A 21,724-nucleotide genomic window follows, 5' to 3' on the forward strand; every position below is an offset into this window, starting at 1 on the left:
CTAACTTTCCTTTCACTAGTTTATTTTCCCCGACTTGAATCTTCAGACAGTTGAGAATTACTTTTTGTACTCCAAACAGGCCCACTTTTTTCCTAGTTCCCAGATTTTACTTACGTTGCCGTTTCTCCATCTTTAACCTATTAGTATTTCTACTCATTTTTCAAGTTCCATCTCAAATATAGTTCCCATATTTTACTTACGTTGCCGTTTCTCCATCTTTAACCTATTAGTATTTCTACTCATTTTTCAAGTTCCATCTCAAATATAGTTCCCTGCATGAAAAATATCCCCATTTTCCCTCAGGCAGAGGTGCTCTGTTTCCCAGTTGTGCTCCTGAAGGACATTAACTCTGTTGCTATATTACATTTCTCTATTCTGTATTCTGATTACTTAAGTGCATACTGTCTTTCCTAAAAGGAATTTATTTGTGTGCAAGCATAATTTATTCCTGTGTCTTTCAAAACATTGACTAATTCAGTGCAAAGTATTCAATAATTTGTTTGCATTAAAGGAGATAATGGAACTTAAATCAGTTTAGGGTTTTAAGGGGCTTCCCTGGCGGTCCAGTGGTTGAGACTTCGCCTTCCAATGCAGAGGGTGCGGGTTCAATCCCTGGTTGGGCAGCCAAGATCCCACATGCCTTGCAGCCAAAAAACCAAAATATAAAACAGAAGCAGTATTGTAACAAATTCAATAAAGACTTTAAAAATGCTCCATATCAAAAAAAAATCTTAAAAGAAAATTTAGGGTTTTAAGATCAGGCCTTACAATTTTATAAGCAAGAGAATAGAAATTCATAAATCCATTGAGGTATACAGATTATGGGTTTAATTTATCCATTTACTTTTTTTTCTATTAGGTGTGATTAAAATTAGTGGCTATAGTCTGAGCTGATAATAGTTCAAAATGAGAATTTTTGTCTCTTCGTTTCTCTTTTTCAGTGTTTGTACAGCTCTTGGGCACAGTTGGCATTTGGTGATCATTGCCTTCTTGCACCCTAGTCGTGTTATGGGACTCTTAACAGTGGGAGAAATGTGTTTTTTGAGGAAACCCGTTGGCTTGGAGGGAAAGTGAATGGGTGTTGGTAACTGGCAAGAAGGCCCTAACTTGGAAGATACCTAATAGAAGATGAGCTATGTATTTTAACAGAGTTCCCTACTCATCTCATTGTAATTTTTCCATCCTATATAATAGGGCGAGGTATGCAGTATGATCAGCAAGAAGTACAGTGAATTCCTGCCTAGCATGCAAAGTGCACAGGACCTGGTTACCCAAGTGGATAAGCTATCTGATGACATTGACCTGCTGAAATCCAGGATAGAGAGTGAGGTAAGAATAGTTTGTTATATAGGGTAGGTTTGTAGGGAGGCAGTTCAACTTCCTGATTTCTAAGACAATTCAGTTTTATACAACTTTTAAAGACCTCGCTTTCCTTATTGGTAAATGGAAGTTGAATTAGATGATTTTAGGGTAACGTCCAGTTTTAAAATACAAATATTTTCCAAAACTATACTTTAAACAATTTCTTTTTTATGGTAAAAAAAAAAACATTTTAAGCTATAATAATAATGTCTTGCATTTTAATAGCACTTTATAAATTAAAAAATAATCTCAGGATTTTATTGTCTTCATAATAAAACAAAAACAGATGAAGCATAGAAGTGTATAATTTGGCCTTTTCCCTTACCATCTCCTACTTTAAAATGCTTATCTCTTAATGGCAAGCATTCTCTTATATCTGCAGCTGGCCTCAGCATATTAAAGCTTCAGCACAATCTTTTCTTTCGGCCTTCTTCTGGGAAATTGGCTCAGATCGCCAATCACAACCACTCTACTTCCTGTCATAAAGCCACTTTCCCTGGACATGCACAGAATCCCTGCCCGTCTTGTACTGTGTCACTTTGTGGGGCTAGCGCTTGCTATACTTCTTATGGAAAGTTTGGCAGGTTTTAAGAATGTTCATCACGTTTGCCAGAGCGCTGTCATTGCAAAGAAGTAAGCCTGTCTGGAAACAGGAATATCCATTTTATAATTTAAAAAATATTTTTCACATATATTATCTCACCAGGATTTTTCCCTTGCTGTTTCCTTTTAGGAAAAAAAGCAGTTGAAAAAAATCAAGCTGATATTAGAGATTTAAATAAAGTAGGTGTCTTGTACCTCAATTTCTAAATTATCAGTCAGGGTGCATTGATATCCAAAATCAGGATGTTGAGGTACTCTCAAGGTCCTAAAGGAAAGACACCAAGTCTCTTCTCTATGTGATAGTTACCAAAGAAGGAAAGAGGACAGATGTATTTTTAAAAATTCTCTATAAAAACTTGAATCACAAGTGGGGAAACCACTAGCTACCTAGAAAATCTATTTAACAGTGAGTTTACCAGTCATTCTGGTTAGAGGTTTGAATAAAAATAAATCCATTACTCTACAACTCTGGCGCAGTTCAAATAATATTTTCAAAGTGTATTGTCAGACAAATGAGTCAACAGTGCAATCTTAGACTGTGCTGTTAGAAATGAAGTATCTGGAACAAGAGAGTAATGGGCTCTTTGTATGTTTTGCTGGCCAGATTATGGCTGGTGAAATTTATTCAGTTCTGGTTGTTACGTTTTGAAAGGTGACTGGTCTCGATGAGAGGGTCCAGGCCTGAACACTGTACCATCTGAAGAACAGTGATGAAACTCAGGGTGTTTAGCTTCAATGAAAAACACTTCCAATATTTGCAGCCCAGTATTTTCATATGGGAGAAAGATTCAAATTTATGGCTAGAGAAGGGGAATTAGATTCAATAGGTGGACATTATAAAGGTGTTTATTGAGTTTATATATATATTTGTTTATATATATATTTGATATATTTATTGAGCATCTGCAAGGTGCCAGATACTGTGGTAGTTGGTGAACTAGACAGTGTTTTATTTCAAAATGTGAATCTTATGCCTGTTATAGATGAATAAAATACTGTGATATACACTAAAATTGGAATAATCCAGTTAAAGAGAGCAGATATAGCTAAGGATGGCTTTCTGTAGGAAGTAGTGTCCAAACCAAAATCTGAAGTGGCAGGTAATTAAGCAAAAGATGAAGGAGGAATGTTTAGGCAGGCATAGGAGACAGCATAATAGAGGCATGGAGGTAGTGGAGAGGTGTCACTTTTGGAGAGCTGCAAGTATTCCATATGACAGATATTTAGAGAGTGTGGCAGGAGGAGACATGAGATGAGATTAAAAAGGTAAGCAAGGACTGTGTGTATCAGTTTAAGTAGTAAGGACGTTATCTTGATTGCCCTGTGGAAGCCATGGAAGAGTTTAAGCAAGAGAGTGATGTCAGATTTGAGTTTTAGGAATCCCATTCTGCTTGCAATCTGAAGAAGGGACTTGAGGGAAAAGAGACTGGGAAATGAGAAGGCACTTAAAGCATTAGGAGGCAGTTAAAGTAATCAGGCAAGACAGGATGCAACCTGCTCCATCGTCAATGGCAGTGGGGGTGGAGAAAAGTGGACGAATCCTAGGGACTTTGAAAAGATATAGGATCTCTGGGATTTGTTGCTATGGGGGGTGAAAGACTACGGAGTCAAAGATAACTGGGGAACTAGGTCATTGATGTGTCATTCACTGAAACAGAATCTAGAGGAGGAGTAGGTTTTTGCTGAGTTTAAATATGGGGTGCCTGTGGGGTATACAAATGGAGCTGCACGGTTGGATTGTATGAAGATGGAGGCTAGACTCTTGTAAAGAAAGATGGGGCCGGGCGGGAACTTGAAATGCAGTGGCTTAAACAAGATGCATATTTTTCAATCGTAGTGTCTAGGCTAGCAGGCTGATTCTACAACCCGGGGCCTGGCTACTGTAGTGTAGTCTGTGTCAAGAACTGTGAAGGACCGTTTATTACTCACAGCGGTAGCCAGAGGATGAACGTTTTTGCACAGTGCTGCAAGCCCCAGTTTCTACAGGGCAGTGTGCAGTGGGCTGTATGGATAGAAGAGAACTTCTGTGCTTAGGGAACCTGAACCTTTTCTAACGGGTAGTGAGCATGCTGGCTTTTTGCTATGGAGGAAAACGCCATCTCTATTTTTCAAGCTGTTTACTACACAAACGTTTTTGAAAAGATAGTCCAGAACAAAAGACAGTCAACTGCTTCACTTGCAAGATAGTGCAGAAATGTGAGAGACTCCTAAAGAATTGTCTTCCAATGGTCTGTAGGGCAGCGGAATCGGCAACACCTGGTGGCTTGTTAGACGTGGAGGATCTCAGGCCCCATCCCAGACCTACTGAATTAGAATCTGTACTTAAATAAGATTCACCAAGCAATATGTGTGTATGCATGTTATAGTTTGAGAAACACTGCTCTAGGGTTTTGTTGTTTGCATGGTTGAAGTTGGTCTCTCCCCATGTCCAGTTATAGCTGCAGGTTAAGGTCAAATAGAGGGAATAGAGGAAACACATCTGTTTTCTTAAGACTTGGAAATGGTACACATCACTTCTGCTTATATTGCATTGGTGGGATCTTAGACACGTGGTCACACCTGACTGTGCAGGGCACTAGTACATATAGTCTAGCTGTGTAGCCTTGCGCTGTTACTGTGGGAGAGTGGGAGAATGGATTTTAGAGGATAGTTTGCATGTCACGCCATCCATATATATATTTGGATGTTAGGAAAATGGTGTGGACATGAGGTAGCTGCACTTAGAAGTTGAAACTATGAGAATGGATGAGATTGCCCAGAGACAGCGTGGAGAGCAGGGCTTTTCAGTACAGGCACAGCTGGTATCTGGGGCCGGACGTTCTTTGCTGTGGGGGCCTATCCGGTACACTGGAAGGTGTTCAGTACTAACCCTGGCCTCTACTCACTAGGTGCTAGTAGAGCGCCCTCGATCGTGGCACGCCAGATGTCTCTAGACATTGCCAAATGACCCTGGATCAGGGTGGGTTCAAAAAAAAAACGTTTATTTTTTGAGAACCATTGGTTCAGAGTAATGAGAGGGCCAGGGAGAAAGGAATATCAGCGTGTGTGAAGTGATCAGAGGGGAAATTTCGCTCCCAAAAGAAGATGAAGAGGAATGGCCAAAGAACCAGGAGGAAAACGAGTAGATATTGGTGTCATAGAACTAAGGGAAGGAAAGTAGCAGTGTACTGATGCAAGGTAATACTGGTTACATATGCTTTGGATTTAGCAGCAAGGATTTGCTTGGTATTTTGGCACCAACTGCTTTGGAACAGCTTTGGTGGAATGGCAGGGGTAGAAACCAGATCACCTGAGTTATAGAGTGAATGAGAGGTGAGAAGGTAAAGACAGTGAGTATGGATCACTCTTGCAAGAAGCTTGTTTGTGAGAGGGAGGAGAGAAATCAAGTAGCTACCGAGAAATAGGGTGGTTGCTAAGGTGGAGGATACTTTTTCATAGAGTTGGGGGAGATTTTAGATCATATTTAAATCTGATGGGAGGAGCCATGCTCTAATAGGTATTCACATAATTGGAATGGAGAATGACTTAGGGAGAAGTAAAAGATAGAGAAGAGAGGAAATAATTGATAGTGCAAAGTCTCTGAAAAGGTGGGACAGAATGGGAGGCGGGTTCTCACTCAATGTAGAGAAATCTTTCTATTAGTTAGAACTATTCAACTGAAGAATGAATTATCACTTGGCAGTGGGGATACCAGTAATCCAGGTGGATGAGTTCTTTGATGAAAGATAACTGCTTAAACTAAGAATACATGGTGACAGGAAGATATTATGTTGATGGGAACGGGTATTCCTGCATAGGATAAGGGTTTGGGCTAAGTGGATCACTTAAAGTCTCTTCCTACTACATTCTGTGATTTTTATTCCAGTCTTAACCAGCATTTAAATTTCATCATGAATTATATTCACCTAATAAAGCTTATTGATTACAGTAAAAGTTTCATTTCTTAAGTATAGTATAGCTTAAAAGTACTTGTCTTTGGTGTGTGACTTAGGTTCGCCGGGATCTTCACGTATCAACTGCTGAATTTACAGACTTGAAGCAACAGTTGGAAAGAGACTCGGTAGTCCTAAGTTTACTTAGACAGCTACACGAGGTCAGTATACTCAAATCAAACTTTAGTGTTTTGGTGGTGAGAAAGTTATTTTTTTTTTCCAATTGTCTTATCATTCAATGGGTATCCCCTATGTGGTATTCTTTCATAGTTTAAAAATAAACAAGCAGACAGATTTGAAATAGTAGGATGTATAAAATAAAATACCTGATTACTATACTTATCTTTTCAGTTTTCTACTGCTATTGAGGACTATAATTGTGCATTGGCAGAGAAGAAGTATGTTACTGCTGCTCAGCGTCTAGAAGAGGTATTAAACACTTTCTCTAAAGCATGAGCAATTAGTACTGTTCTTTTTTTTAAAAATTAATTAATTTATTTATTGGCTGTATTGGGTCTTTGTTGCTACGCGCGGGCTTTCTCTAGTTGTGGCGAGCAGGGTCTACTTTTCATTGCAGTGGCTTCTCTCACTGTGGAGCACGGGCTCTAGGTGCGTGGGTTTCAGTAATTGTGGCACGCGGGCTCTAGAGCACAGGCTCAGTAGTTGTAGCGCACGGGCTTAGTTGCTCCACTGCATGTGGCATCTTCCCGGACCAGGGCTCGAACCCATGTACCCTGCATTGGCAGGCAGATTCTTAACCACTGTGCCACCAGAGAAGTCCAGTACTATTCTTGTTTTAAGTAAATTTTGTGTTGCATGTATTCCTTATCATTATACAAATATATTCTAATTGCCTAGAGTCCAGATGAAATGTTAACAATGATTCCATTTCACTACCAGGCACAGATATGCTTGAAGTTATTAAAATCCAGAAAATGCTTTGATTTAAAAATACTGAAATCTCTCAGCATGGAGCTTACAATACAGAAACAGAACATACTTTATCACCTTGGAGAAGAGTGGCAGAAGCTGATTGTGTGGAAGTTCCCACCATCAAAAGGTGCTGCTGACCTCAGGTGGACTGCTTTGCTTAATCTGCCTGAACCAGTTTGGCCTCTGAATATATTCCAAATATTTTATGTTGGGAGAGAGGAAGGTTTCATTAATTAATTTTGCAATTCTATATTGAGTTCTCATGTTAAGCAGAATGCTTGTTAGGACCAAAATGCTTGTTACTTCCCGTGCATTTCTCTTTCTGTCCCTTTCACTGGGAAGGAGCAGAGAAGAGAGAAGATGATTGGGAGGGGTCCAGGTGGTGAGGCTGTGGTAGAGGAGGTGGTAGCACTTTAAGACCACACAGTTTCCACTGCATCGTAGGATGTGCCCATTCCCAAAGCTCTAATCCCAACAGTTTATCTTTTCTAGAAAGCTTAAAGAAGCTGTTCAACCATTTTTTCCCTCTTGCTAAGGAAAGGGATAGGAGTTTGGCCCAGTTTTTTTCAGTCCTTGGAGAAAAATGGTGACAAAATCATGAGATGGGGGATGCTTTGCAAGATGAAGAAACAGGATAACTCTGGCCCTGGCTTTTATTTATACTACTTGGCTCTCAGCCCCTCTGCCCACCTCTGGGTGTGAGCCCTCTTTGATATCTTGTTTACACAAAGTAAAACCTCTGAGGGTATATGGGAAGGACATGCCATTAAACCTGGTGTATTTTCCAGCATTTAATCTTGAAATTTAGTCTGTTTCAGGGGAAACCTCACAGTCTCCCCTTGCTCCCTTTCCCATATCCACTATGGCCTTCAAATACATTGTATATGTATGTGTGTACACACACGCATGCGTGCACACACGCACATACACACTCACACACACATACCCCACCCTATATGTATTAGGTATTTTCAAGGAAGTCATCTAGAAAATTTTAGATTCTATTTCCAAGCAGACTGTAAAATTAAGAGAAGGTGGCAGGTGTGTTAATTCTTTGTTGTAACACACCCTGTTAAACTTGTTTGGCAGGCTGTTCTCTTTACTTCATAAGAGGGAACATAGAATAGGAGGCCTTAATTGAAACTAGGATCTCACTTTTTATTCTTTGCCTTCATTCTGTCATTCAGAACATTCTTTTTTTTAATTGAAGTATGGTTGATTTACAATGTGTTAATTTCTGCTGTACAGCAAAGCGATTCAGTTATAAATATAAATACATACTTTTTTACATTCTGTTCCATTATGGTTTATCACAGGATATTGAATATAGTTCCCTATGCTATACAGTAGGACCTTGTTGTTTATCCATTCTCAACACATATTTAGTAAGCAGTTATTGTATGCACATCATCTTACTTTGGCACTCAGTTTGATTCTTTGAACATACCAAAGGAAGTAATTTCCTGTTTTAAAGTGATGCCGAGGACATGTATGTAGTAATTCATATTTGATTGCATTAGAAGTGTATTGTAGTAAAACCACATATTTAGGACTCTTAGTAGACGGTGGGCTCTCAGGAATAGAAATGGGAACATCTTGTATTGCTGAGACAGCTGATATTTTTTCCCTTTTTCTTAGATATCAGCAACTTGGAATCTTGCCTACAAACAGAACTTCATTTATGCGCTGAACAATCTCAGAAAGAAGAGAAGACCCCCGTGCCACCCATCAGTTCTGTCCTCTTGGCATTTTCTCTTCTTGGGGAGCTACATACCAAGCTTAAGTCATTTGGTAAGGCATAATACTTTGTTTCATTTACATGAAATTTCAGAAGGTCCGTTGTTAAAGGAATGACAGAAAAGTGATCAGTATTCTCTGAATAATATTGATGATGGATCATAGGGTTTGGCCTCATGATTTATCAAGTGGAATTGTATAAATATTACACTTTTCATTAAGGGCTTAGATCCTTTCCTTTTTTCTTTTCTTTTTTTTTTTTTTTAAAGTAGCTGCTGGTATTTATTTTATTTGATGTTTTGAATAATTTACATAAAAATCTGTAGACAATCTGGGAAACTTCAGTGGGAAAACCTGCAGTGCATAATGGGTGTTGTGTAATGTCATGGTATATGTATTTTTGTTGTCAGGCTCGAAGATCTTTTTTTCTTTGACGTGATTTATTTTTTATGAGTGTTCGTAAAACTTTCAGGTCAGATGCTGCTGAAGTATATCCTTAGGCCTCTGGCATCTTGCCCATCCCTTTTTGCTGTGATAGAAAGCCAACCTAACATCATTATCATTCGTTTTGAATCTGTGATGACTGACTTGGAACATCCATCGCCATCTGAAGTTTTTGCCAAGATCAGACTGGTACTGGAAGTGGTCCAGAAACAACTTCTAGGTATGTATCCCCAAGGCATTGCTTTTATATTTTAGAGAAGTCGATATGGTGTTTGAAAGTAAATATTATTTTAAAGTGGATAAAAATGTCAGCAATCTGAGTGAATGGCGGATCAGACGTGAGTAAATTATGTCATGGGAACAAAGTAGTTACCTTTTTATTTCTTGCTCTATTTGGCATTCCTTCTCTGCCCTGTGTTGACAAGTAGAGTCTTTAGTGGTGCCCTAGAGTCTGTGTTTGTAATATTTAGTTGAATTTTGGGATGCATTTCCCTCATGGGACTTCTAGGAACATCACATTTTGGGACTCTTGCTTTAGTTATCGGAGAAGCAGAAATGAACCAAGTGCTGTTTTATATCTTTTGATGGGAAAATCCCCGTCAACCTAGTTGATATAAACAAAATAGGTTTAACATAGGCAATGAATTTCATTCCATCTCAGCCTACTGGTTAGATCTTTATATATTCACCCTTGAAATAGTTTCTATGTTGCTTGAATCATTTTTTGGCTGTCACACTACTAAAAGTAAAATTTCTTCTGGTGTTTTGTTATAATACTGTTGGTTTTAGTCTATTTGACTTACCTTCTTTTTGCTTTTCTCAGTTGTCTTATTGAATAGACAAATTAAGCATTCTTGCTGTGGAGAAAATGAAAAAGAAACGCTGCTATTGTTTGTATGCCTTTCTGGCAGTCAACATAATTTATTTATATATAAATTTATTTTTTTTTAAATCGAAGTACAGTTGATTTACAATGTTTTGCCAATCTCTGCTGTACAGCAAAGTGACTCAGTTATACACATACAGACATTATTTATATATAAATAATTTATATGTAGAGCAAGGAATTCTTTCTAGTTTTGACAGCAGAGAATAAAAAATTTTAAGGCTTGCATAAATTACAAAAACCCAAGGTAGTTTTCTTCTTATTCCTTTACTTAGGGAGATAATCCACCCTTATTTTTATTAGATATAAAAAAAGAGTTGTAAGCAAAGTATCCAAGGATTGGAAGGAACTAGAAAGGTGACGCAATACAGATATCTCTGATGCTCGACTCTCCTCTGTAACACTCCCATCAATTGGTCGTATAACAAACCTGAGCACCTTTAGTGAGAAGGAACTCACTTCCTCTTGGGGCATTCCATCCTACCTCTGGACAACTCTGAGTACTATGAAGTTTTTGTTTGTTGGTCTTTTAAAAAAATTGTATCTCCTTTCTTAAATGCTATTGCCAAAATGACCATTTTGGAACTTAAATCTTTAGGGTAGTTGTTTAAAAAATATGTTCAAAATATATGCCCTGTAATATCTGCTTTACTGATGCTGTTTCTAGTATGTGGAGCTATATAGAAGTCTAATTCTTATTACACATGGTGGACTTTCAAATTCTTTATAGTAGCTGTTATTATGTTGCCTACATCTTATCACCAATATAAAACATCTTTAGTTTTATTTTTTTAATGAAATAGTTTTTTAAGTTCCTCTTATCTTCACTGATCTTCTGTGAATATATTCCATTTCTTCCATAGTCCTTTTATTAAAGTATGGTGTTCAAAACAGAACAAAGTATTCTAAGTATAGTCCGAACCAATTCAGAATAGTATGGGATTGTTCACACCCTCATTCTCAGTTTCATGCTTCTGTTAGTATAGCCAAAGGGTATTATTACACAGTTAACTTATTGAGCTTGACGTCAGTGAAAATCCTATGTCATACTCAGTGCAAACTGCTGCTTTCCCATCTTGTACTTGATTTTTTGGCATTAACATTAATCTTTGTTAAATTTTACTTGATAAAATTTTACAATATGCTTTCTACTTCATATCGAATGCATAATTGATAATCATGTTTTCTTACAGTTTAATCTGAGTCAGTGATGGTACTATTACCTAGGATAGGGCTAGATCAGAGGGTGCTCTGAGGGATTCCATAGAAGCCTCTTTCCAGTTTGACGTTGGTCCATTTAAGTATTCAACCTAGTGTTTTATTTGTAAGTTTTCTTAGTACCTAGGATATTCAGAGCAGAAGACAACTCACTGTTGCTAGGTGCTCTTCTAATCTCTTTACTATCTTTCAGTCAGTATTCCCTTCCTTCATCTTCTTGCCCTAAATAAAACCTGAGGATCATATTTTGTGGCCTTAGTTCTTTTTGGAATCCTCTACTTTCTTTGGATTTTAGTTATTCTGAAACTTCATAAAGATTTTTGCCTTCCGTCTTATGTTTGTCTTTGGTTTTGTGCTCTTTTCATCTTTTAAATATGTATTTTTTTCTCCCAAGTTTTCTGTCTTACTAAGCATCATTGTACCAACAGCAAAGGAGCTTTTAAAAGAGGAGAAAAAAAATTCTTTTGGAAATAATTTGGCAAAATATATAAAAAGCCTTAAAATGTTTATATCCTTTAAACCAAGGTTTCAACTGCTAGGAGTCTGCCTTGAAGAAATAATCTTAAATATATAAAACCATTTATGTATAAGGATGTTCATCATAATGTTACTTATAATATTGAAATACTGGAAAGTCATGAAATCTTGAATAATAGGGAAATGATGAAGTAAAGTATACAGCTGTATAATAGACCACTTTGCATAATTATGTTATACTTTATTGATTTTTTTAAAGTAATTAATTTTGAAGCTAATTGCTTCTAAAAAGCCAGCAACAAGCATCTATTAAAGGATTAAAAACTTTATTTCCATTAAAATCAGTTTTAAGTCAGGAATGCACATTATTATTAATATTCGTTAACATTGTTTTAGGGGTTATGGCTGATGCAAAGAAGAGAAAATAAGTATGAATATTAAAATAAGGAGAAGAATTTATCTTTACTTGTAAATGGTGTAATTGTATACCTAAAAAAACAAGACTACTAAAACTTTAATAATTAGTAAGACATTTACTAAGTTGTCTAGGTACAGTATAAATCTATAGAAATCAGTTTCTCTCCAAGCTAGTAACAATCAGTTATAAATTAAAATATAAAGATATCTTATTTATAATGGCAATAAAATCTATGAAATTCTTAAAAGATAAATTTAATAATGGGAAGAATACATGTAAGGGAAAGCATAAAACTTATTGAGGGCGTAAAGTAAGGGGAGGCTATCGTGGATTAGAAGACAGTCTCAAAAAATTGTCAGCTCATTCCAAAATAATGTATAAATTTAAAACATTCCCAATCAGATTCTTGTTATATATTTTTCCAACTTGACAAATTAATTACTCTAGAGCTTACATCAAAAAATATATTTATGAGACTTGCTAATAAAGATTTGCAAAACACTAGTTGGAGAATTTTATAATTAAAACTATGTTCTTGACATAGGAAGATCAGTGGAATGAAAAAGCGTCCAGAAGTAGAGCCAAGAATAAATGAGAATTTACCATTTGATCAAAGTCACATTTCAGTTTAGTGAGACAGATAGTTTATTAAATAACGGTGCTAGCAAAATTGGCTACATGGAATAAGACAAAGTTAGATTCCTGCTTCGTACTTCATACAGAGATACATTCCAGATAAATTAAATCCCTATATGCAAACGGTAAAACAATAAAAATGTTAGAAGAAAATTTACAAGAAGACTTAAATATTCTCAGGAAGCTCAGAATGCATAAAGGAAATGATTGATAAATTTGACTACATATAAATGTTAAATTCTGTATGCTAAACAATGCCATAAACAAAGTCAAAAGATAATATTATACTGGGAGAAAATATTTGCAGTACATTAGCAGACAAGGAGCTAATACAAAGATTTTTTTTACAAAGAAAGAGAGAACATAATAACAGAAAAAGGGTAAAAAATATGAATAGGCAGTTTATGGAAGAAAAGGTGCAAGTTGTTAATAAAAAATATGTATTGCTTAATCTCCCTAATAGTGGAATGGAAATCACACCATCAAAGTAGAACTTTTCACCCCTAGGGTTGACAGAATTCAAAGATTTGTGTAAGACACTTTTGGTAAGAAAATGCAAAGGTAGTCTCCTTTGTCGCTTTAGTGAGTTTTTTAGAAAGTAATCTGCAGCTCTATAGTTCTGCTAAAATATACATCGCTTTGACCCAGGTGTCCCACTTTTTAATTCCTTACTATGTGATATCAACAGTGTATATGTTTGCATGTATGAGTACTGTATATACTTGCATACTGGAATGTGCATCATTTGAAGAATGGTGCAGCTGTTGAAAAGAAATGAAGTGGAGCTAGATATAGTGACCTCACAGATGGCCACAATCTATTTTTTTTTTTGCGGTACGCGGGCCTCTCACTGTTGTGGCCTCTCCCGTTGCAGAGCACAGGCTCCGGATGCGCAGGCTCAACAGCCATGGCTCACGGGCCCAGCCGCTCCGCGGCATGTGGGATCTTCCCGGACCGGGGCACGAACCCATGTCCCCTGCATCGGCAGGCGGACTCTCTACCACTGCGCCACCAGGGAAGCCCCACAATCTATTTTTAAGGGATAAAAAAGTTACATGTAAAATCTATGGCATAAACCCATTTTATAAAAAAGGAAGTAGCCCCTTATATGAATGTTATATTAGTTTGCTAGGGCTTCCATAACAAAATTCCACAGGCTCTGTGGCTTAAACAATAGAAATTTATTCTCTCACAGTTTTGGAGGCTGGAAGTCCAAGATCAAGGTGTTAGTAGATTTGGTTTCTCCTGAGCCCTGTCTCCTTGCCTTGCAGACAGCCTTCTTACTGTCCTCACATGGCCTTTCTTCTCTGCATGCTTGTCCCTGATGTCTCTCCTTTTCTTAAAAGGACACTAGTCATAGTGGATTAGGGTTCCACCGTTAAGACCTATTTAAAGGCGAGCCCTGTCTCCGAGTACAGTCACACTGGGGACTAGGGCTTCAACATATGAATTGTGGGGGACACAGTTTAGTCTATATCATGTGTCTGCGTGCGTGCATGCATGTGTGCGTGTGTGTATTATTAATGTAAGGGAGGAAGAATACAAACCAAACTCTTAGCTCTGGTTACTTGGACACAGAGAGAGAGAGAGAAGCTTGTGGGTATGGAGAGGGAAAATTAGGCTTTCTCTTTGTAAACTTCCGTGGTGTTGGCTTTGTCACAACAAGCATATTTTGCTTTTGCCATGAATGATTTTCTAGAAAGTATACACTACTAAAATTTACCAAGAAATTGAGACTCTGAACATACAAGTAGTTGTAGAAGAAATTTGAAAGGTTGTTAAAGATTTTCCACTAAAAAGGCCACCATCAGGCACGTACGGTTTGTGGCTACATTCTAGGTACTCTTCAAATTACAGATGATCCCTTTGATAATCAAGCTCTTTTGGTCCATAGAAAAAGATGGATAAGTGCCCTAATTAATTTTTTAAAAACCAGCATAAATTTGCTACCAAAATGTATGGAATGATTTTACCAAGTCATTTTATCGCTAGCTAAATTTACAAGCTCAGATCCCCTTAAAATCACATTTGGGGTTGGACATTTAATTGTGATTTCAGGTGACTAATTTTGTCAATTCTTCTTTGAGAGGAAACTTGACAAATTCCTAATGTATTTGTTGAAATTTCTCTTAATATTGTCTGCTTTATCATCTTAAAAATTTTTTTGCACAGCAAAAGTTTTGTTTTGCTCTGTTTTAGCAAGCTGCAGCTGCCATTTATTGTAAAATTTATGGCATATTTTCTTCCGGTCTGTATTTTCCTTTACGGTTCTACCAGTTCTTCTAGCTTCTGCACCTTCACTTGATTCTGCATCAATAGTGTACCTTAGTTTTAAATTTAAAAGTTTGTTTATAATCATTTTCTTAAGCTAGAAAAATATATCATAGTGAAAATAATAAGCATTTGAATTTTACTACCGTTTTCAGTTTATTGTAGGTATCACTGTAACCTGTGCTGTATGTGAAAAATATTCAAATAAATGCATTACAATGTTACACTGGTGCATAGGAAAACAGTCATTCCAGTGGAATGAATCTACATCGAAGGTGTGTTTATAAGAAATACTAGAAGTGATACACATGCCTGATGTGAGCACTACAGTACACACAATAGCTTATATGATGCGATGGTTAAAGCGAGGCATAGTCTTTTCAAAGCAACAAAATTGTGTTTAACAGAAAAGTATTTTACGCTCCTTGCTCTTTTTTTTTTTTTAGTTTAAAATTTTAATTCAAAAAACGTACAGAGGTCCCAGGTACTTCTTCACCCAGTTTTCCCCAATGTTAGTATCTTGTGTAACCATAGTATAGTATCAGAACCAGGAAATGGACTTTGTTGTGATTCACAGAGCTTATTCAGATTTCTCCAGTTTTACTTGCACTCATTTGTATGTGTGAATAGTTCTGTGCAGTTTTATTACATGTGTAGATTCATGTAACTACCACCACAGTCAGGATATAGAACTGTTCTATCACCACAAGGCTCCCTTGTGCTACCCATTATAACCACACACCCTTGCTTCCATTTTTAAACTTAATTTGAAATTGCTTAAAATTAAAAAAAATTGAGTTCGTCAGTCACACCAGCCCCATTTCAAGTGCTCAGTAGCAAAATGTGGCTGGTTGCTGTCATATCGGACAGTGCAGGCCTAGACTTCAGATATTGTAAGATATCTCAAGGCTCCGAGGTAATATGGTCACTTTCTTTTAAGGTTCTTATATATTGTTTAGTTAATTAATGGTATGTTCTAAATATAACTCCCTCAAAATGTGTTAGAAAAAGCCACCATAAAATATACCGTGGAAGAGATACTGAAGTATTCTGTTCGGTAGGCCAGATATTACGCTATAATGTAAGGTGTTCATTGATATTTTACTTAGGATAAACACTCAGATCCTTTGCAGAGATGAAAGAAATGTATTTATTATTGGAGAACTTGGACTTTATTCTAGACTAGTTTCGCCTTGGTATGCAGAACTTCTGAGCGCTTCATATAATCAGGTCTGTGGATTAGCAGTAGATGATGATAACGTGGGTGGCTTAATACCGTATTGTTAGAGAGCACAGGCAGCCACGCAGTGCAGATGATTCATCTGAGCAGTGAAAGTAAAATAATAATTGTGTGTCATGCTTTTCCCATGTAGTCTGTTGAGATGGCTAGAGAACTGTTCGTGCTGTTTTCTGCCCTGTCATCTTAAAATGAAAGAATTCTAGAAAACTAGGCAATTTGAGAATAGGTCCAGACTGTGAAGAGTTTCTTGTTTAAAACTTTTTCTTTTGAATTCAGATTTGCCTCTTGTTGCTGAAGTAGAAAATGAAAAAACATGCAAGATCGTATTGGCCGAGATGCTTGGTGACGTGATCTGGGAGGACTTGTCCGAGTGCCTCATTAAAAATTGTTTGGTTTATTCTATCCCAACAAATAGCAGCAAGTTACAGCAGTATGAGGAGGTAAGAGCAGAGGTGCCACAGAGGGTTTGAAGAGACCGTAGGTTCCTGTTGGTGTCATTTGTTTACCTTGGAGATTTTTTGTTCTTTAGTGACATCTTTAAGAAAATTATTCATAAAGTGTGGAGGCAAATCCCCTCTGACTTCATGTCTCTTCTGGCTTCCTACCTTTTGATTGGGTGGGGAAGTATGTTTCGTTATTAAGTACGTTTTCTTTAGTAAGATACTTTTGAAAAACAATTGTTTTTCTATTGGTGTCAGCTATAGTAGCTACTATGTGACGCTTTACTTTTTGGCTTCTTTTTAGTGTTTCCTCGAACACTACAGTAAGCACAAGAGTCCCCCTTTATCTCTGGGGCTACGTTCCAGTTCCCCCAGCGAAGGCCTGAACCTGTGGATAGTACTGAACCACATTTGTACTATGTTTTTTCCTATACTAATGGGCAGGTAGTGTATATAGCATGGATATGCTGGACGAAAGGATGATTCCTATCCTGGGCAAGACAGAGCAGGACGGCGCAATTTTTCATCATGCTACTCAGAACAGCACACAGTTTAAAACTTAGGAATTGTTTGTTTCTGGAATTTTCCATTTAATATTTTCAGACCATGGTTGACTGTGGGTAACTGAAGCCGAGGATAAGGGGGGACCTACTGTCTTATTTATTTAAAAATGTTTGCACCTTTACTAAGCAGAGTCAAAAACTTCTAATGAAGATGCTCTTCCTCCTGAATTTAAGGCTAGAAAAAATGAATAATATTTTTATACCTAGTAATTGATGATCTTTTCTAAAACTTCAATGACCAGCTGGTCCTTGTTCTTTCCTACACATTGGATTTGAAATTTTAATATTGGAAAGGAACATATGTATTTGATTCTTTTCCTTTTTTTTCTCTTGCGTTTCTTTCTCAGATCATACAGTCCACTGAAGAATTTGAAAATGCCTTAAAGGAGATGAGGTTTCTAAAAGGAAATACTACAGATTTGCTGAAATATGCCCGTAACGTCAATTCTCATTTTGCTAACAAGAAGTGTCAGGATGTGATTGTGGCAGCTAGAAACCTAATGACCTCTGAAATTCACAACACTGTGAAGGTACTGGGGGTTACAGGGTGTTACCTTGTATTAGGAAGCAGCTCATTTTTGAGACGATTATGATAGAGTGGAAGGGCACTGCTGAGCTCATTGAGGCGAGTTATTAATCTTCTTAAACATTCGTTTTCTCATCTTTAAAGGGGTCCTAATTCCTACGTCTTTTGTAGGGTATTGTGGGGTCCAGATGAGATAATGCACATAAAAGCATTGTATAAGTTAAAAAGTCTACGTGAATGTAATAGATTATTGTTGAAATCAGAGAGTATATCAACCTATAGAGTTTTCTCAACTTTATCACTTGAATATTTAGTACACGGTTTCGTGACAGGTATTGTTATATCCAGAGATTGTATCCTGTTGTGAAATATTGACTTCATTGCTTACGCTAATAGAGGTGCTAGTTTTGAAGTTAATAAAAACAAACAGAAAGATGTGATCGTTGTATGGTATAAACAATTACCTGTAAAATCCGTGGACAAATTAATTTGCATTGAGGGTAATTTACTCCTTAGACCTTAAATTATTCTGTGTATTTTTTTTAACATCTTACATATATAAAATAATATTTGACAAATGTAAGGTGTTACTTAGATTAAAAGAAGACATACACTAAAGTAAGCCCTTAATAGAAAATTCCTCAGCCATTTATCTGTTATCGCTGAGAGGACTGCGCTCTCCCTCCCTCTGTCCTTTCTGTCATGCCCCATTTTCCTGGGGCTAGGTACCCTGTTATAGTGTCCACTTCAGTAAAATATTAAATTAGCCATTTGAGGTGCACAGATATTAGCACATTTTGATGGAATCTTGGGTGGTTAAGGGAGCCGAAATGCACTCAGTACCGGGAACTGGGCTGCAGGTGTTTTTCACATGAATATCACTTATGTCACTCTTGTGCACAGAATCCAGTGGCTTCCCGTCTCATTCAGAGAAAGACCCAGTAGCCTTGCAGTGGCCTGCACGGCCTCCTGTGAACTGTCCCCTTGTTGCCTCTCTGACTCCATCTCCTGTTGCATTCCTCTTCAGTCACTCTGCTCGTTTGCCAGGCTGATTTGGCTGCAGGACTTTTGAACCTCTTTTTCCCTCTGCTTGGGATATTACCACAGACGTGCTCCCATTCCTGACCAATCTTTTAAGGTTGTGACCTCCCGCTATTTCCTGTACTCTTTCCTTGCTTTATTTTTTGTCATATCACTTATTATCAGTAAATATTCTATATGAATTATTTATTGTTTTTCCCCCTCTAGAAAATAAGCTCTATGAGGGCAGGGTTGTTTTTTTTTTTTTTTCCTGTTTGTTTTGTTCTTTACTGTTTGGTTTACTGTTGTATCTGTAGCATCAAGAAAATACCTGGTGCATACTACTATGTACTTAGTAAATATTTGGTAAATGAATTAATATATATCCCATTAACTCTGTTATAACTCCTTGTTATAAATAGGATTGTTACTTGGATCACTTTGTGACTCTGGGCTAAATCTTTTAACCTTTTTGGACCTCATTTTCCTCTTCCATAATATGACAGAATTGAACTAGATAATCTCTGAACTCCCTATTCAACTAGTTCTGACATTTTATAAGACTGTATTTTCCCCCCAAGTACCCAAATCTTAATGATGTAGCTTCCTCTAGATCAGAGTTTCTCAGCAGTGCCACTGTTGACATTTGCGGCCAGATAATTCTTTGCTCTGGGGGCCTGTCCTGTAGGATGTTTAGTAGCATCCCTGATCTCTACCCACTAGATGCCAGTAGCACCTCTCCCAGTTGGGATGTTTGTATTCTCATTTAAATGTCATAACAGCCCTATGAAGCAGACGTTATTATACCATTTTACAGATGGCAAGTCTCATGACTTAAACATTTTTATTAGACTTGGAGCTTCTTCCGTCAGAACTTTTCCACGGAGGTCCAGTATGTGCAGAGCAGAGCTGCTCTTCTTGCAGTGGGACCCTGCTGCTTCCACCTGCTTGACCTCTCCTTTTATTGGTCCCTGAGGCATCTTCGAGAAGCAAGGTTTGGAAGCCATTGTTGTAGTGCAGTTCTTCATATTACAATGAGAAAAGGAGGTCAAGAGAGGTTAAATGACTTTGTTAAAAGTTAGGGTAGAAAATATCACTGATGTTTCCCAAGTAGAAGCCTAGTGTTCTTTCCTTTAGTCTTGACCAAGTTTGGGAATTTTCATTCTGTATAAATGTTAGGGAAGCTTTTTTTGGTTTTTGTTTGGAAGTTTGTTTTTAAGAGCAGTATAAGCTAGCCTGTATGTGTTGTTTCTTTGAGTAAGCCAACACGTGCTTCTGGTGGGAAATAATTTGTTTAATGACAGTGGAACACAAGTCATACTGGTGTGTGTTAATCTAATAGTCTCATCTGAGAAAGAGGATTTTCGAAGGTCCTTTCGTTTACCTAAAATCTTGGGCCAGTTTCACTGCGTTGCTGTTTCCACCAAGAGTGAGCGTGCACGGGAGAACTAGAAGAACGGCACAGTAAAGGGATTGCTTATTTCTCATGACGTGCTTTCACCCACGATTGAGTAGTCGTTGAAGTACTGCCATGTTTACTCAAATCTTTTGATTATTCTGTAGATCCGCAGCTTCATCGTCATGGAAGCGGCTGGTATCTTATTCCTCACTGTGCGCTTGCGCTTGGATTATTCTGCGGACAGTGCATTTTCTTTGCTTCTGTATTTGACCCTTAGGTTACTCCTGCTTCTAAGATAAGGGTGCCAGATTTACCTAGTCCTGCTGAGGGTGACAAGCTGCAAGTACAGAAAGTGTCCACGACTCAGTACAACGAAGTGATGAATTTAGAGCCTGAAAATACGTTGGACCAACATTCCTTTTCTTTGCCCACATGCCGCATCAGTGAATCTGTGAAGAAATTAATGGAACTCGCCTATCAGACTTTACTGGAGGCAACAACTAGCAGCGATCAATGGTACGAGTTCTGAGTCCTCTGGAAATGGCAATGACTCGGTTAAATGTATATCTAAACTAGACATTTATTAAGAAAATTAACTGGAATTCTTTGGGTTTTCTTATCTTATTCGTTAATATTTTTTTCCCTAGAGAAAAGTATAGTACACACGTATGTATTGACAATTAACTTTTATTTACAATAACATACAGTCTTACAACAAGGTATGAGCAATAAAAGCATTGTATGGATGGACAAATGGGTTTGACATTAAAAATTGTTAATCACTTTTTAACAAAAAGCCCTTTAATTTTTGTTTACTTTTAACTTTATTTGACTTCAATGATATTACATGAGAAAGTGCTTGTGAAGAACTTAGAATGCTACCTGGGAAATAATTAATACTCAGATGTTTATCAGTATTGGTGGTGGTGGTCTCAGTGATAGTTGTACCATCTGTTTCAGCATGCTCTGGCCCTTTAGCTTAACGTTCATTTTACCTTTTGAAATCTAGGCCCTAATTAATTGACATTTTAAATGTTAATTTTAAAGCAATAATAGTTTATTGGGTAGCCAAAGGTAGAAGGAAAAGAATGGAATGCACCAAAGTTCTGATTTCTCCCTTTCAAGAAGCTCTCTTCTAATCAATATTGTATTCAAGGTACCCAAACTCAATCCATATACTTGCACATTTGTACTGAATCTCTTTTTGTTTAGTAGGCTCTTCCCATACTCCTAAACTTTATAAATTGAGGAGAACATGGTAGCCAGTAGCCCAAATTGATTATAGAGCAGATTTTAAAAAGCCTCTTTAGTTTGGATCTGTGTGTAGTAGTATTTTTACTTTTCATCCTCATAGTAGAAAACGGTTTCAGTTAGGGCTTGACTTAAATTGTGTCTTCCGATGGGCTTCTGGAGTTTCAGTCTTTATCTCCATGTACAAACTAACCCCTTTATTTCATTCTGCTCTAGAAAGAACATGTTCACTAAGATACTTCCATGACTTGAATGAATCATTATATTCACAAGTCCATCCAGTTTTAAATCTAAGTAGGAAGAAAAATACATGTAAAAGGAATTAAGCACTCCTTTGGCAGAATAATATAGGAGTGACTATTTCATTA

General features: G+C 37.2%; 1 protein-coding gene across 3 annotated transcripts in view; it reads left to right on the forward strand.

The window, feature by feature from the left end:
• Positions 1–21,724, forward strand: part of ZW10 (zw10 kinetochore protein) — a 32,673-nt gene that overhangs the window by 1,740 nt on the left and 9,209 nt on the right. For 2 of the 3 annotated variants that reach the window (XM_032641363.1, XM_032641364.1), the window contains exons 2-10: positions 1,195–1,329; positions 5,957–6,058; positions 6,249–6,326; positions 6,798–6,957; positions 8,469–8,621; positions 9,040–9,231; positions 16,434–16,597; positions 17,508–17,690; positions 20,383–20,621. In XM_032641363.1, coding sequence (XP_032497254.1) covers positions 1,195–1,329; positions 5,957–6,058; positions 6,249–6,326; positions 6,798–6,957; positions 8,469–8,621; positions 9,040–9,231; positions 16,434–16,597; positions 17,508–17,690; positions 20,383–20,621 — 1,406 coding nt within the window. Of the gene's footprint in view, positions 1–1,194; positions 1,330–5,956; positions 6,059–6,248; positions 6,327–6,797; positions 6,974–8,468; positions 8,622–9,039; positions 9,232–16,433; positions 16,598–17,507; positions 20,622–21,724 lie in introns of all 3 variants that reach the window. The other variant, XR_004351182.1, reaches the window with a different exon arrangement.

Source organism: Phocoena sinus, chromosome 8 (genome assembly GCF_008692025.1).
Source record: "Phocoena sinus isolate mPhoSin1 chromosome 8, mPhoSin1.pri, whole genome shotgun sequence".
Taxonomy (NCBI): domain Eukaryota; kingdom Metazoa; phylum Chordata; class Mammalia; order Artiodactyla; family Phocoenidae; genus Phocoena; species Phocoena sinus.